Source organism: Oncorhynchus clarkii, chromosome 3 (genome assembly GCF_045791955.1).
Source record: "Oncorhynchus clarkii lewisi isolate Uvic-CL-2024 chromosome 3, UVic_Ocla_1.0, whole genome shotgun sequence".
NCBI lineage: Eukaryota > Metazoa > Chordata > Actinopteri > Salmoniformes > Salmonidae > Oncorhynchus > Oncorhynchus clarkii.
In genome coordinates, this window is record NC_092149.1 from 89,954,775 (window position 1) to 89,970,996 (window position 16,222).

At 44.4% G+C, this 16,222-nt stretch overlaps 1 protein-coding gene across 1 annotated transcript in view; it reads left to right on the plus strand.

Annotated features, from left to right (window-relative positions):
* The first annotated feature begins 1,533 nt into the window (after window positions 1–1,533).
* LOC139405549 (insulin-like growth factor 2 mRNA-binding protein 2) overlaps window positions 1,534–16,222 on the plus strand; it is a 98,677-nt gene continuing 83,988 nt past the window's right edge. Inside the window, exons 1-2 of the mRNA XM_071147965.1 lie at window positions 1,534–1,771; window positions 2,618–2,678. Of these exons, the coding sequence (XP_071004066.1) occupies window positions 1,597–1,771; window positions 2,618–2,678 (236 nt within the window). The 5' untranslated portion in view covers window positions 1,534–1,596. The remainder of the gene's footprint in view (window positions 1,772–2,617; window positions 2,679–16,222) is intronic.

A 16,222-nucleotide genomic window follows, 5' to 3' on the forward strand; every position in this document is an offset into this window, starting at 1 on the left:
TCCTGTCATCAATACTTGTTTTAAAATTAAGATGAGAATATTCATTTTTTTAAATGTCCTGTTATATTCCTTGATATGAGTACTTTGGTAATAAGTTCAGTTATTTAGGTGCTTAGCATTGTGTGCAATGGTACAAGAGATATATACCAGCAATTACTTTACATTATATTTTCAATCATTCTGCAATTCTGTAACATATATATTTTGTACTGGAGAGTCACTACTATGGATGCGTTATATCTACTCATTGGGCAACATGAACATTCTCCTGTGTATTGCTTCCCCATACAGTCCATGACAGCATGTGCAGTAGCATGCACAACAAGCTTGTTACTCTCAGGGAGTTGCTGGGTTCCAAACCAGCCAACCTGCAATATCTTGAGTATAGGTGTTACAATGTTTCCACACATTGTGATAAAGATTAGCACAGTAATCATTAAATGCAATGATTCCATCATCATTTTCACCATTATGCTTTCTCTGAAATGATTGTAGAAATGGAAGAACAATCCAAATGAATGAAAACACTATCAGCATAATGACAGAGGGAGTGCTAATCAATATATCCCAATTTAAAAATACATCGTAGAGTACAACTGATAATTTAAAAACTTTTTTTTTTTTTTATTAAAAAAAACTTAAGGCCTGAAACTGAAAGACTACAACATCTTAAATTGTCCATGCCATGGCAGGTGTTCATTCAATTGAACTATAGGCCTACACAGAGCAGTGTTTGGGCCTAGCCAGTCTACATAATCCACCTGGACCTCTCAACTACTACCATAAACATGTCAGTACTTTACCATGCGTGTGGGCGTGTTCCTCTGTAAAGGAGAGTCGCCCGTGACTGGGCTGCGAAACGTCAGTAAGGGCTAGGGGCAAGCAGCTCCATCCCTTCTCCTGTGCCTTCATCAATAGAGCCGGCCTAACCAGGTCTAACCAGGGGTTATTCATTTATGTATTGAATGGTCCAGATTATCCAACATCCGGTCAGGTGTGAACATTAATGCCAGCCATCTCCAGACAACGTCCATCAGAGGAATACTTTTTGGAGGACACGTTTTGCAGTCAAACCCATATGTTTGTGATTTAAGTAATTTACCTTTTATTTCCCTCTGCTCCTCTCATGGGAGTCAGTGTCATAATGTGACGCATGTTATTCATCCAGGACTGATTGTTTTAGTAGCCTACCGTACCTGCCACGTTTCACTATAGCCCAGGCGTAGCAGTGGAGGGGTTTACAGCCCCTCCAGGCGCTACTGATCCAACCCCATAGTTAACCTTCCACATGGTCCTGATGCCACCTTTATACCTGCCTGCTGGCCATGATGTGGAAGCACTGATGCTCCGGTCTAACAAACATCTCCAAACAATTGTTTTTATATTTCAGTCAGATTTTATTTAGAGGCGGCGCTTGTTGGCTCTAGAGTGGCGTCGAAACGACACTTTTCAATCCCAGTAAAAAGAGTTTGTCCAGAGCACATTTCGAGCTGGGGTCGACTGCATCTGGGGGGTGATTGCTTTTAAAAAAATACTTTACAGTTGAATTTAATTTCCTTGTGATTTGATTCCATATCAAAGATTTGCCTTAAGATCATGAACAAACTATATGTGGGGAATTTGAGTCCTTTGGTCACTGTCGAGGATTTGAAGGAGCTCTTTGGCGAGAAGAAGCTTCCTGGGGCCGAGCAGGTTCTGCTCAAATCCGGCTATGCTTTTGTGGACTTCCCCGACCAAAACTGGGCCATAAAAGCTATTGAGACACTCTCTGGTAAGTGTCTATCTGCAGGGGCTGATGCAGGAATGTCTCCGCGACTGGGCTGAAACGCTCAAAACAATTAGTGGGAAAATAAAGGATAAATTATTATTACCTAACCCGTTTTTGGCTCGGGACTGTATTGGATACGCGCTGTTACATCAGTGCCAGAGTTGACTCACACTCACTCCGTCATGGTCAAACACATATATCGCAAATTACAGATCATATACACTCACCAATGTCATCCCTGTATGCGTAACTAAAACAGGACTCATTGTAACGTAATTATCGCATAATAGTTATATTTTGTAAATTACAGAGGGGCGCTACTTTGTAATCAACCATTGGAATGTACGGGATGCTCTGATGTTCGGGAAGGCATCATTATTTTTCAGTATATTTTTCTTGATTTTATTGAAAAGAACCGACCAAAGTAACCGTAGAGAATGTGTCAAAGCCATGTTCCTATGATGCCTGGGTATGTTTTTACGAGGTGTCTTAAAGGTAGGTGATGGGGGTCCGGCGATAAGTGCGAATAAACAGGTAGCTGGGGGGACGAGGTGAGAGGCTTATTCTGAGCTGCGCCAGGCCACTAAAACAACGCTGCTAGAAGAGGGAAACATGTCGGAGTTTAGTAGTTCTACACAGAAACACAACAGATTTATGGACATAAAGAACACATAGGAAAGAGAGCAAGGCATTCCTCTCTCTCTCAGGCTCACCTCTAATCTTACATTCTTTACAAAGAAAAGCAGATCCTTATTGCCTACATTATCAGTCTTGTCAATGGCAACATGCTACAGTAGCCATATGCAATATTACATTGTTAACAATGCCATATTCGTCTCATCCTTACAGGTAAAGTTGAATTACATGGGAAGGTGCTTGAGGTAGACTACTCTGTTCCCAAAAAGCTACGGTAATTATTTATTTCTTAATGTTTCTTTATATCTGATCACCTGGTCTTATCTGTCTGTTGTCCCTGTCTGTTTTATTTTTTATTTGTATTGAAACTTTATTTAACAAGTCAGTTCAGAACAAATTCTTATTTACAATGACGCCTACACAGGCCAAACCCTAACCAGGACGACTCTGGGACAACTGTCCTCAAACCTGTAGCATAGCTGTAGCATAGCTGTGCAACGGTGTGACATGTTGTTTTTGTTGCTTTGTGTTGTTTGTAATGCAAATATGATCTAAGTATTTGTATCAGTCCAGAAGTTGTTTTAAATATAACATTTTCGATGTAAATGCAATGGAATAACACTTTATACATTTATTATATATAAAATGGGTGAAGTGTAGCACTTCCTGTTTCAATGGCCTCGCTGAATTATGTAATCCATGTTCAGAGCCTACTCCTGGTTTTAGGTGGCCCATACAAATACTAGATGATAAACACATATGCATACATTTGTCAACACTTTGTAGTTCATTTTGTGTGCTGTTTTTTTGTAGTTGGTTTTGATTTATTGGCTCAGGAACACTGATTGATTCATTGGTTCAGAAACACGGGATTGATTCATTGGTTCAGAAACACGGGATTGATTCATTGGCTCAGAAACACTTGATTGATTCATTGGTTCAGAAACACTTGATTGCTTCATTGGTTCAGAAACACTTGATTGATTCATTGGCTCAGAATCACTGATTGATTAATCACATTTGAAGCAACAATTCCCTTCCTCATGCACCACCTCAGGGATTTTCAAAAGACGGCATTGTTTGACATTAAGGTAAATATTCAAACCCCTTGTTTGGGAAGTGACCTCTGCTTTATGTGTTTCCTCCCCCACCTCCCCCTCTCACCGATGCTGGTAGCCTCTCCTGCATGCAGAATACCCCTCTGACATGGCCAGGGCCAAGGCAGGGCCGTGCACAGACCTTTTTGGGAGCAGGTTAAAAATAAATAAAAGTACAAAATAATTAAAGAGCAGCAGTAAAATAACAATAATGAGGCTGTATACAGGGTGTTACAGTACAGAGTCAATGTGGAGGCTATATACAGGGTATTACGGTACAGAGTCAATGTGGAGGCTATATACAGGAGGTACCGGTACAGAGTCAATGTGGAGGCTATATACAGGGTGTTACAGTACAGAGTCAATGTGGAGGCTATATACAGGGGGTACCGGTACAGAGTTAATGTGGATGCTATATACAGGGGGTACCGGTACAGAGTCAATGTGGAGGCTATATACAGGGGGTACCGGTACAGAGTCAATGTGGAGGCTATATACAGGGTGTACCGGTACAGAGTCAATGTGGAGGCTATATACAGGGGGTACCGGTACAGAGTAAATGTGGAGGCTATATACAGGGGGTACCGGTACAGAGTAAATGTGGAGGCTATATACAGGGGGTACCGGTACAGAGTCAATGTGGAGGCTATATACAGGGGGTACCGGTACAGAGATAATGTGGAGGCTATATACAGGTGGTACCGGTACAGAGTCAATGTGGAGGCTATATACAGGGGGTACCGGTACAGAGTCAATGTGGAGACTATATACAGGGGGTACCGGTACAGAGTAAATGTGGAGGCTATATACAGGGGGTACCAGTACAGAGTCAATGTGGAGGCTATATACAGGGGGTACCGGTACAGAGTCAATGTGGAGGCTATATACAGGGGGTACCAGTACAGAGTCAATGTGGAGGCTATATACAGGGGATACCGGTACAGAGTCAATGTGGAGGCTATATACAGGGGGTACCGGTACAGAGTCAATGTGGAGGCTATATACAGGGGCTACCGGTACAGAGTCAATGTGGAGGCTATATACAGGGGGTACCGGTACAGAGTCAATGTGGAGGCTATATACAGGGGGTACCGGTACAGAGTCAATGTGGAGGCTATATACAGGGGGTACCGGTACAGAGTCAATGTGGAGGCTATATTCAGGGTGTACCGGTACAGAGATAATGTGGAGGCTATATACAGGTGGTACCGGTACAGAGTCAATGTGGAGGCTATATACAGGGGGTACCGGTACAGAGTCAATGTGGAGGCTATATACAGGGGGTACCGGTACAGAGTCAATGTGGAGGCTATATACAGGGGGTACCGGTACAGAGTCAATGTGGAGGCTATATACAAGGGGTACCGGTACAGAGTCAATGTGGAGGCTATATACAGGGGGTACCGGTACAGAGTCAATGTGGAGGCTATATACAGGGGGTACCGGTACAGAGTCAATGTGGAGGCTGTATACAGGGGGTACCGGTACAGAGTCAATGTGGAGACTATATACAGGGTGTACCGGTACAGAGTCAATGTGGAGGCTATATACAGGGGGTACCGGTACAGAGTCAATGTGGAGGCTATATACAGGGGGTACCGGTACAGAGTCAATGTGGAGGCTATATACAGGGGGTACCGGTACAGAGTCAATGTGGAGGCTATATACAGGGGGTACCGGTACAGAGTTACAGCGTTAAAGTGAATATGCATAGATTATAAGAGAGTAGCAGCAGCATAAATGAGGGGGGGGGGGGGCAATGCAAATAGTCTGGGTAGCCCTTTGATTAGCTGTTCATGTCAGAGTCTTATGGCTTGGGGGGTAGAAGCTGTTTAGAAGCCATTTTGACCTAGACTTGGTGCTCCGGTACCGCTTGCCGTGCGGTAGCAGAGAGAACAGTCTATGACTAGGGTGGCTGGAGTCTTTGCCAATTTTTAGGGCCTTCCTCTGACACCGCTTGGTATAGAGGTCCTGCATGACAGGAAGCTTGGCCCCGGTGATGTACTGGGCCGTATGCACTACCCCCTGTAGCACCTTACGGTTGGATGCCGAGCAGTTGCCATACAAGGCGGTGATGCAACTGGTCAGGATGCTCTTGATGGTGCAGCTGTAGAACTTTTTGAGGATCTGAGGTCAAAAGTTTGGACACACCTACTCATTCAAGGGATTTTCTTTATTTGTACTATTTTCTACATTATAGAATAATAGTGAAGATGTCAACTATGAAATGACACATATGGAATCATATAGTAACCAAAAACGTAGTAACTCTGCAGTCCAACTCATCCCAAACCATCTCAATTGGGTTGAGGTCGGGGGATTGTGGAGGACAGGTGATCTGATGCAGCACTCCATCACTCTCCTTCTTTGTCAAATATGTTCCTTATATATATATATATATATATATATGAGTATATTTTGATTTGTTTAACACTTTTTTGGTTTAATACATGATTCCATTATGTGTTATTTCATTGTTTTGATATCTTCGCTATTATTCTACAATGTAGAAAATAGTAAAAAATAAAGAAAAACCCTTGAATGAGTAGGTGTGTCCAAACTTTTGACTGGGACTGTGTGTATGTATGTATATATATGTATATGTATATGTATATGTATATATATATATATATATATATATATCTTGTGTAGCCCTTTCAAAAACCTTCCTTTTGCACCAGTGCTTAGAGGACTGTCTCTATATGATTATGATATGATATGATATATGATATGTCTCTATGTTCTCTTCTATGCCACTCGCTGGAATAAGTGGTATGGAACGCCAGACTGTCTGCACATGTATTCACTACTCTCATTCAGACTTGATCAAAATGTTAGAGAAAAGTGAGCGTCTGATTTTCAACTTTGATTTGGTAAAATAGGAAAACATTTGTATATTTATGTATGTATTTTCAGGACTGTTATGACAGTAATTATGGTGGATTTGTAGTGAATCTTCTGGGATTATCAAGTTTATTTCACCACACCACATGCCATTTCAATCCCTGCTTGTTGTCAAGAAAGGATTGTTAGTTTATTTCACCACACCACATGCCATTTCAATCCCTGCTTGTTGTAAAGAAAGGATTGTTATTTTCTCTGCCCATGTGAAGTGGGGAGGACAGAGTTAGTGGGATTCTCCACAATATGGGGAGGACAGAGTTAGTGGGATTCTCCACAATATGGGGAGGACAGAGTTAGTGGGATTCTCCACAATATGGGGAGGACAGAGTTAGTGGGATTCTCCACAATATGGGGAGGACAGAGTTAGTGGGATTCTCCACAATATGGGGAGGACAGAGTTAGTGGGATTCTCCACAATATGGGGAGGACAGCGTTAGTGGGATTCTCCACAATATGGGGAGGACAGAGTTAGTGGGATTATCCACAATATGGGGAGGACAGAGTTAGTGGGATTCTCCACAATATAGGGAAGACAGAGTTAGTGGGATTCCCCACAATATGGGGAGGACAGAGTTAGTGGGATTCCCCACAATATGGGGAGGACAGCGTTAGTGGGATTCTCCACAATATGGGGAGGACAGAGTTAGTGGGATTCTCCACAATATGGGGAGGACAGAGTTAGTGGGATTCTCCACAATATGGGGAGGACAGAGTTAGTGGGATTCTCCACAATATGGGGAGGACAGAGTTAGTGGGATTCTCCACAATATGGGGAGGACAGAGTTAGTGGGATTCTCCACAATATGGGGAGGACAGCGTTAGTGGGATTCTCCACAATATGGGGAGGACAGAGTTAGTGGGATTATCCACAATATTGGGAGGACAGAGTTAGTGGGATTCTCCACAATATAGGGAAGACAGAGTTAGTGGGATTCCCCACAATATGGGGAGGACAGAGTTAGTGGGATTCCCCACAATATGGGGAGGACAGCGTTAGTGGGATTCTCCACAATATGGGGAGGACAGAGTTAGTGGGATTCTCCACAATATGGGGAGGACAGAGTTAGTGGGATTCTCCACAATATGTGGAGGACAGAGTTAGTGGGATTCTCCACAATATGGGGAGGACAGCGTTAGTGGGATTCTCCACAATATGGGGAGGACAGAGTTAGTGGGATTCTCCACAATATTGGGAGGACAGCGTTAGTGGGATTCTCCACAATATGGGGAGGACAGCGTTAGTGGGATTCTCCACAATATGGGGAGGACAGAGTTAGTGGGATTCTCCACAATATGGGGAGGACAGCGTTAGTGGGATTCTCCACAATATGGGGAAGACAGAGTTAGTGGGATTCCCCACAATATGGGGAGGACAGAGTTAGTGGGATTCCCCACAATATGGGGAGGACAGCGTTAGTGGGATTCTCCACAATATGGGGAGGACAGAGTTAGTGGGATTCTCCACAATATGGGGAGGACAGAGTTAGTGGGATTCTCCACAATATGGGGAGGACAGAGTTAGTGGGATTCTCCACAATATGGGGAGGACAGCGTTAGTGGGATTCTCCACAATATGGGGAGGACAGAGTTAGTGGGATTCTCCACAATATGGGGAGGACAGAGTTAGTGGGATTCTCCACAATATGGGGAAGACAGAGTTAGTGGGATTCCCCACACTATGGGGAGGACAGAGTTAGTGGGATTCCCCACAATATGGGGAGGACAGCGTTAGTGGGATTCTCCACAATATGGGGAGGACAGCGTTAGTGGGATTCTCCACAATATGGGGAGGACAGAGTTAGTGGGATTCCCCACAATATGGGGAGGACAGAGTTAGTGGGATTCTCCACAATATGGGGAGGACAGAGTTAGTGGGATTCTCCACAATATGGGGAGGACAACGTTAGTGGGATTCTCCACAATATGGGGAGGACAGAGTTAGTGGGATTCTCCACAATATGGGGAGGACAGCGTTAGTGGGATTCTCCACAATATGGGGAGGACAGAGTTAGTGGGATTCTCCACAATATGGGGAGGACAGAGTTAGTGGGATTCTCCACAATATGGGGAAGACAGAGTTAGTGGGATTCTCCACAATATGGGGAGGACAGAGTTAGTGGGATTCTCCACAATATGGGGAGGACAGAGTTAGTGGGATTCTCCACAATATGGGGAGGACAGAGTTAGTGGGATTCTCCACAATATGGGGAGGACAGAGTTAGTGGGATTCTCCACAATATGGGGAAGACAGAGTTAGTGGGATTCTCCACAATATGGGGAGGACAGAGTTAGTGGGATTGTCCACAATATGGGGAGGACAGAGTTAGTGGGATTCTCCACAATATGGGGAAGACAGAGTTAGTGGGATTCCCCACAATATGGGGAGGACAGAGTTAGTGGGATTCCCCACAATATGGGGAGGACAGCGTTAGTGGGATTCTCCACAATATGGGGAGGACAGAGTTAGTGGGATTCTCCACAATATGGGGAGGACAGAGTTAGTGGGATTCCCCACAATATGGGGAGGACAGCGTTAGTGGGATTCTCCACAATATGGGGAGGACAGAGTTAGTGGGATTCTCCACAATATGGGGAGGACAAAGTTAGTGGGATTCTCCACAATATGGGGAGGACAGAGTTAGTGGGATTCTCCACAATATGGGGAGGACAGTGTTAGTGGGATTCTCCACAATATGGGGAGGACAGAGTTAGTGGGATTCTCCACAATATGGGGTGGACAGCGTTAGTGGGATTCTCCACAATATGGGGAAGACAGAGTTAGTGGGATTCTCCACAATATGGGGAGGACAGAGTTAGTGGGATTCTCCACAATATGGGGAGGACAGAGTTAGTGGGATTCTCCACAATATGTGGAGGACAGAGTTAGTGGGATTCTCCACAATATGGGGAGGACAGAGTTAGTGGGATTCTCCACAATATGGGGAAGACAGAGTTAGTGGGATTCTCCACAATATGGGGAGGACAGAGTTAGTGGGATTCTCCACAATATGGGGAGGACAGAGTTAGTGGGATTCTCCACAATATTGGGAGGACAGAGTTAGTGGGATTCTCCACAATATGGGGAGGACAGAGTTAGTGGGATTCTCCACAATATGGGGAGGACAGAGTTAGTGGGATTCTCCACAATATGGGGAGGACAGCGTTAGTTGGATTCTCCACAATATGGGGAGGACAGCGTTAGTGGGATTCTCCACAATATGGGGAGGACAGCGTTAGTGGGATTCTCCACAATATGGGGATGACAGAGTTAGTGGGATTCTCCACAATATGGGGAGGACAGATTTAGTGGGATTCTCCACAATATGGGAAGAACAGAGTTAGTGGGATTCTCCACAATATGGGGAGGACAGCGTTAGTGGGATTCCCCACAATATGGGGAGGACATCGTTAGTGGGGAGTGGGATTCCCCACAATATGGGGAGGACAGCGTTAGTGGGATTCTCCACAATATGGGGAGGACAGCGTTAGTGGGATTCTCCACAATATGGGGTGGACAGCGTTAGTGGGATTCTCCACAATATGGGGTGGACAGCGTTAGTGGGATTCTCCACAATATGGGGTGGACAGCGTTAGTGGGATTCTCCACAATATGGGGAGGACAGCGTTAGTGGGATTCTCCACAATATGGTGAGGACAGCGTTAGTGGGATTCTCCACAATATGGGGAGGACAGCGTTAGTGGGATTCTCCACAATATGGTGAGGACAGCGTTAGTGGGATTCTCCACAATATGGGGAGGACAGCGTTAGTGGGATTCTCCACAATATGGGGAGGACAGCGTTAGTGGGGAGTGGGATTCTCCACAATATGGGGAGGACAGCGTTAGTGGGATTCTCCACAATATGGGGATGACAGAGTTAGTGGGATTCTCCACAATATGGGGAGGACAGAGTTAGTGGGATTCTCCACAATATGGGGAGGACAGCGTTAGTGGGATTCTCCACAATATGGGGAGGACAGCGTTAGTGGGATTCTCCACAATATGGGGAGGACAGCGTTAGTGGGATTCTCCACAATATGGGGAGGACAGAGTTAGTGGGATTCTCCACAATATGGGGAGGACAGAGTTAGTGGGATTCTCCACAATATGGGGAGGACAGAGTTAGTGGGATTCTCCACAATATGGGGAGGACAGCGTTAGTGGGATTCTCCACAATATGGGGAGGACAGCGTTAGTGGGATTCCCCACAATATGGGGAGGACAGCGTTAGTGGGATTCTCCACAATATGGGTAGGACAGCGTTAGTGGGATTCTCCACAATATGGGGAGGACAGCGTTAGTGGGATTCTCCACAATATGGGGAGGACAGAGTTAGTGGGATTCTCCACAATATGGGGAGGACAGCGTTAGTGGGATTCTCCACAATATGGGGAGGACAGCGTTAGTGGGATTCTCCACAATATGGGGTGGACAGCGTTAGTGGGATTCTCCACAATATGGGGAGGACAGCGTTAGTGGGATTCCCCACAATATGGGGAGGACAGCGTTAGTGGGATTCTCCACAATATGGGGTGGACAGCGTTAGTGGGATTCTCCACAATATGGGGAGGACAGCGTTAGTTGGATTCTCCACAATATGGGGAGGACAGCGTTAGTGGGATTCTCCACATTATGGGGAGGACAGCGTTAGTGGGATTCTCCACAATATGGTGAGGACAGCGTGGCAATTTGGCAATTGAATGATATTGTATTTCATTGTAATAAATATATGACTTCACATGCAATGCCTTTCTACATGTTAGTAAAGGACGTGGTTACTAACAAGTGGAGTTTTGAAACACTTCCCATATTAAATACAAGTTATTATTGAATGTTGCATTTATCCTTATTTTGTATTATGAACATTGACATTTGGATGGAAACTTACTTCTTCGTGTGGAAAGATGAAAATGTATCTGAACAATCATTTTGTGTTTTCACTTCGTCTTTTATAGTAATTTGATATATTGTCATATTCTAATTTAAAGCATATTAAACATATTTAAACAGAGTACAGGGCAGTTTCTGAAAAGTATTAGTAGATATCTTAATATCCGTATAAATTAACATCCATTAATTTGCGTCATTATATGTATAATTAGAAGGAAAAAAATGCAGATCATTTACATGTTCATCATTTTCTAATGGGATATATTTACATATTAACTAATGTTAATTAACTATTTACATATTAATTTAAAGGTTATTGCAATAAAGCACTGTAGTGGGGTGGGGGGTGGGTGCTGAGGAGTATTTCTGTCTGTAATAAAACACTGTAGTGGGGTGGGGGGTGGGTGCTGAGGAGTATTTCTGTCTGTAATAAAGCACTGTAGTGGGGTGGGGGGTGGGTGCTGAGGAGTATTTCTGTCTGTAATAAAGCACTGTAGTGGGGTGGGGGGTGGGTGCTGAGGAGTATTTCTGTCTGTAATAAAACACTGTAGTGGGGTGGGGGGTGGGTGCTGAGGAGTATTTCTGTCTGTAATAAAACTAATTCTGATTGGCTGGTCATGGCTCCCAAGTGGTTAGGCCAATGCCCTCCCAGGCCCACCCATTGCTGTGCCACTGCCCAGTCATTGCACGGCCAATTTTTCAGTTTTTGATATGTTAAAAAAGTTTGACATATCCAATAAATGTCGTTCCACTTCATGATTGTGTCCCACTTGTTGTTGATTCTTCACAAAAAAATACAGTTTTATATCTTTATGTTTGAAGCCTGAAATGTGGCTAAAGGTCGCAAAGTTCAAGGGGGCCGAATACTTTCGCAAGGCACTGTAATCAGCAGTAATACAATCAGGGCACGGCAGAGGACAGGGAGAGCTCTGCAGTGTTGATTTATTATGCCATTTGAATGTGCATCAGATGGCGGCTACAATATCATATTGTACAGCAGTTTCATCAGGTAACATGAATACAACGCCGCCGAGATGTGGTTAGAATAGGATGGGAGGCCAAGAGTCTGTGTAACCAATAGAGTCAGAGTGTGGGAACAAACATAGTCTGTCCCATGGTTGGGTAAACAAGCAAGTTCATAGTCAACAAAGCCTGCTGGAGTCTTGAAGCAAATAGCATAAAGCACAAGTAAAAAATATTATGACTTGGAGCTAGCCACAAGTTCAAAGAGTCACTTGCCCCAACCAGATAACTTCAGAGAGTAGTCTATAAAAATCCAGTAGGCTAGTATAGTAGGCCTATACAAGTTAAAGTGTTTGAGTAAGCTCACATAATACCCAGCTAGCACAGTGGATCTGGGCCGATTCCGTCTGAGAGTTGGGGCACTCGGCTGAGAGTCAGACTCGGCCGCCGTCATGTGGTCCAAGTCCGAGCCGCCTTCGGAAGTATTACTTATGGCTAAAATGTGGGGATTGAGCTCGGGCCGATTTCGGTGTGAGTTATCTGGCCCAAATGGCCGATTGGGGATACTCTCTGGCAGATGATTACATGGGCTTCTTTACATAATTAACATTTCATTATTTCTTTACTTTTCCATATTTTCCTCATAGTTTCTGTGATCAAAAAATACAATTAACATTTAAATTAAATTATTTAAGGGTCCTGTGTAGTATTTTAATACTTTGTGCTGGAACCACCTGGGTGGCGCAGCGGTCTAAGACACTGCATCGCAGTGCAATCTGCGTTGCTACAGATGCTCGTTCGAGACCCGTGCCGGCAGCGACCGGGAGACCCATGAGACGACGCACAATTGGCCCAGCGTTGTCCGAGTTAGGGGAGGGTTTGGCCGGCCGGGATGCCCTTGTCCCATTGCGCTTTCGTGACTCCTGTGGCGGTCACCAGGTGTATGGTGTTTCTTCTGATACAAAATGTTTTTTTTTGTGGATGGTTATAATTTGTATAGTAGTAATATTTAAAATGGCTAAATCTGATAATTCTGTATACATTTATTTAAATTTGCATTGGGCCGCTTCTGGGGGGATGTTGGAAGATGCCGGCAACGTCGGCTGAAATCCGGTAGACGGAAACGACCCGATGTACAGTACTTGGGCCGACTCTGGGCAGTCATTCATTTTGATTCCGGGCCGAGTCCGACACCCGATTCCGGGCCGATTCAATCAGTTCCGGCCCCCCGGAAGAGAGCAGCTTCTGGGTCGATTCCTCATTGCTAGTTGGGTAAGCATCACAAGGTAATTAGCCTACTTACATTTCTGATCAGTCCAAAGTCTGCGGTGTGTGTGTGCTGGAGGCGAGCGACGCTCGGGAGAGAGGGGGGAGTGTGGCAGGGGTACCAGACAGGGGGAGATAGGCAGGACAGACGATGAACAGATCGCCAGGTGGAATCAAAGCAGCAGTGCAGCAGGTAATGGGAGTAGGTGTCACACCTGCTTGGGAGAAGCTTTTTTTCAGGAGGCAGATTCCTTGTGGAAAATCCCAGCTAGCTAGCTAATGTAGCTAGCAAGTCTCTGTCCACTGTTTTTTTCCAACTTGCAAAGGGAGGTTGTTAGCTAGCTGTGTCTCTTCAGTTTCGGCGAATAGTCCTTTACGAACGTCCAAACAAAGTTGTATTGTGGCTGTTGTATTTTGGAGATTGCGAGGAGGATATCTTCTGATGTTATCAAAGCAACAATATTGTTTCTTATTGAGGTAATTTACAGTTGAAGTGTCCTGGGTGCATATCAGTTCAAAATGATACTCTGTTCTGATTAGATTTCTGGTTAAAATGAAAATTTTATTGATATTTTCATTACATTTTCCATTTCCCCAATTGTAAATAAAGGTACACCCACCTGACAGTAAAATAAGACATACATATATTTAACCGTTAAGACGGACATGAATACCCGTGAGACTCTACTAATGGGTCACTACTGGAAGAACTTCCCAGCGGATGAATGTACTTATCAAAACAAACTAAACCACGTATGCTTTCAACAAAATGCTTGAGTGAGCTTGCTTTTACCTCGATTGAAACCATGTGCCAATTTAATTCTACTCCATATTTATAGTGTTAACTGACAACGAAAATGTCATTTCAAGGAGTCATGAGGATTGTTTTACTGACGCTGTGGGCTAATTCAACCATCGCAGAGTAAACCATGAGGATTGTTTAACCGATGCTGTGGGCTATTTCAACCATCGCAGAGGAAACCATGAGGATTGTTTAACCGATGCTGTGGGCTAATTCAACCATCGCAGAGGAAACCATGAGGATTGTTTTACCGTCGCTGTGGGATAATTCAACTATCGCAGAGGAATCCATGAGGATTGTTTTACCGACGCTGTGGGCTAATTCAACTATCGCAGAGGAAACCATGAGGATTATTTTACCGACGCTGTGGGCTAATTCAACTATCGCAGAGGAAACCATGAGGATTGTTTTACCGACGCTGTGGGCTAAATCAACTATCGCAGAGGAACCCATGAGGATTGTTTAACCGACGCTGTGGGCTAATTCAACTATTGCAGAGGAAACCATGAGGATTGTTTAACCGACGCTGTGGGCTAATTCAACTATCGCAGAGGAAACCATGAAGATTGTTTAACCGACGCTGTGGGCTAATTCAACTATCGCAGAGGAAACCATGAGGATTGTTTAACCGACGCTGTGGGCTAATTCAACTATCGCAGAGGAAACCATGAGAATTGTTTAACCGACGCTGTGGGCTAATTCAACCATCGCAGAGGAAACCATGAGGATTGTTTAACCGACGCTGTGGGCTAAATCAACTATCGCAGAGGAAACCATGAGGATTGTTTAACCGACGCTGTGGGCTAAATCAACTATCGCAGAGGAAACCATGAGGATTGTTTAACCGACGCTGTGGGCTAAATCAACTATCGCAGAGGAAACCATGAGGATTGTTTAACCGACGCTGTGGGCTAAATCAACTATCGCAGAGGAAACCATGAGGATTGTTTAACCGACGCTGTGGGCTAAATCAACTATCGCAGAGGAAACCATGAGGATTGTTTAACCGACGCTGTGGGCTAAATCAACTATCGCAGAGGAAACCATGAGGATTGTTTAACCGACGCTGTGGGCTATTTCAAACATCGCAGAGGAAACCATTAATTCACATTACTACTGCTGCCATCACCACCAAACATGTAATGAATCATCATGTCACAAATCAATTGCTGGTCAGACTCCCTCTAGTAATTTGTGTGTCTTAATTATTTAATCAAACCGTGTGCGTAAAGAATCAGACAAGCTCAGTGAATATAGTTGATTTCATTAAAACACGTAGGATGTGTCAATATATGGAAAAATACATGTTTAAAAATGTCAACCAATCGATTGGTCAAAAGAACAGAAAACTCTTGGTCGACCAAGATTTGTTTTAGTCTTGGACAGCCCTGTTATATTTACCACCTCGATCCTGTTTCAGTAATAGTGAAATCAGACCTTCTTGCTGAGTATCTGATTGTCAACCATTTATGTAGGAGTGCTTAAAACATGCTAATAATGGTCCTCTGAGTACATCGGATTCCCCACAATATGGGGAGGACAGCGTTAGTGGGATTCTCCACAATATGGGTAGGACAGCGTTAGTGGGATTCTCCACAATATGGGGAGGACAGCGTTAGTGGGATTCTCCACAATATGGGGAGGACAGAGTTAGTGGGATTCTCCACAATATGGGGAGGACAGCGTTAGTGGGATTCTCCACAATATGGGGAGGACAGCGTTAGTGGGATTCTCCACAATATGGGGTGGACAGCGTTAGTGGGATTCTCCACAATATGGGGAGGACAGCGTTAGTGGGATTCCCCACAATATGGGGAGGACAGCGTTAGTGGGATTCTCCACAATATGGGGTGGACAGCGTTAGTGGGATTCTCCACAATATGGGGAGGACAGCGT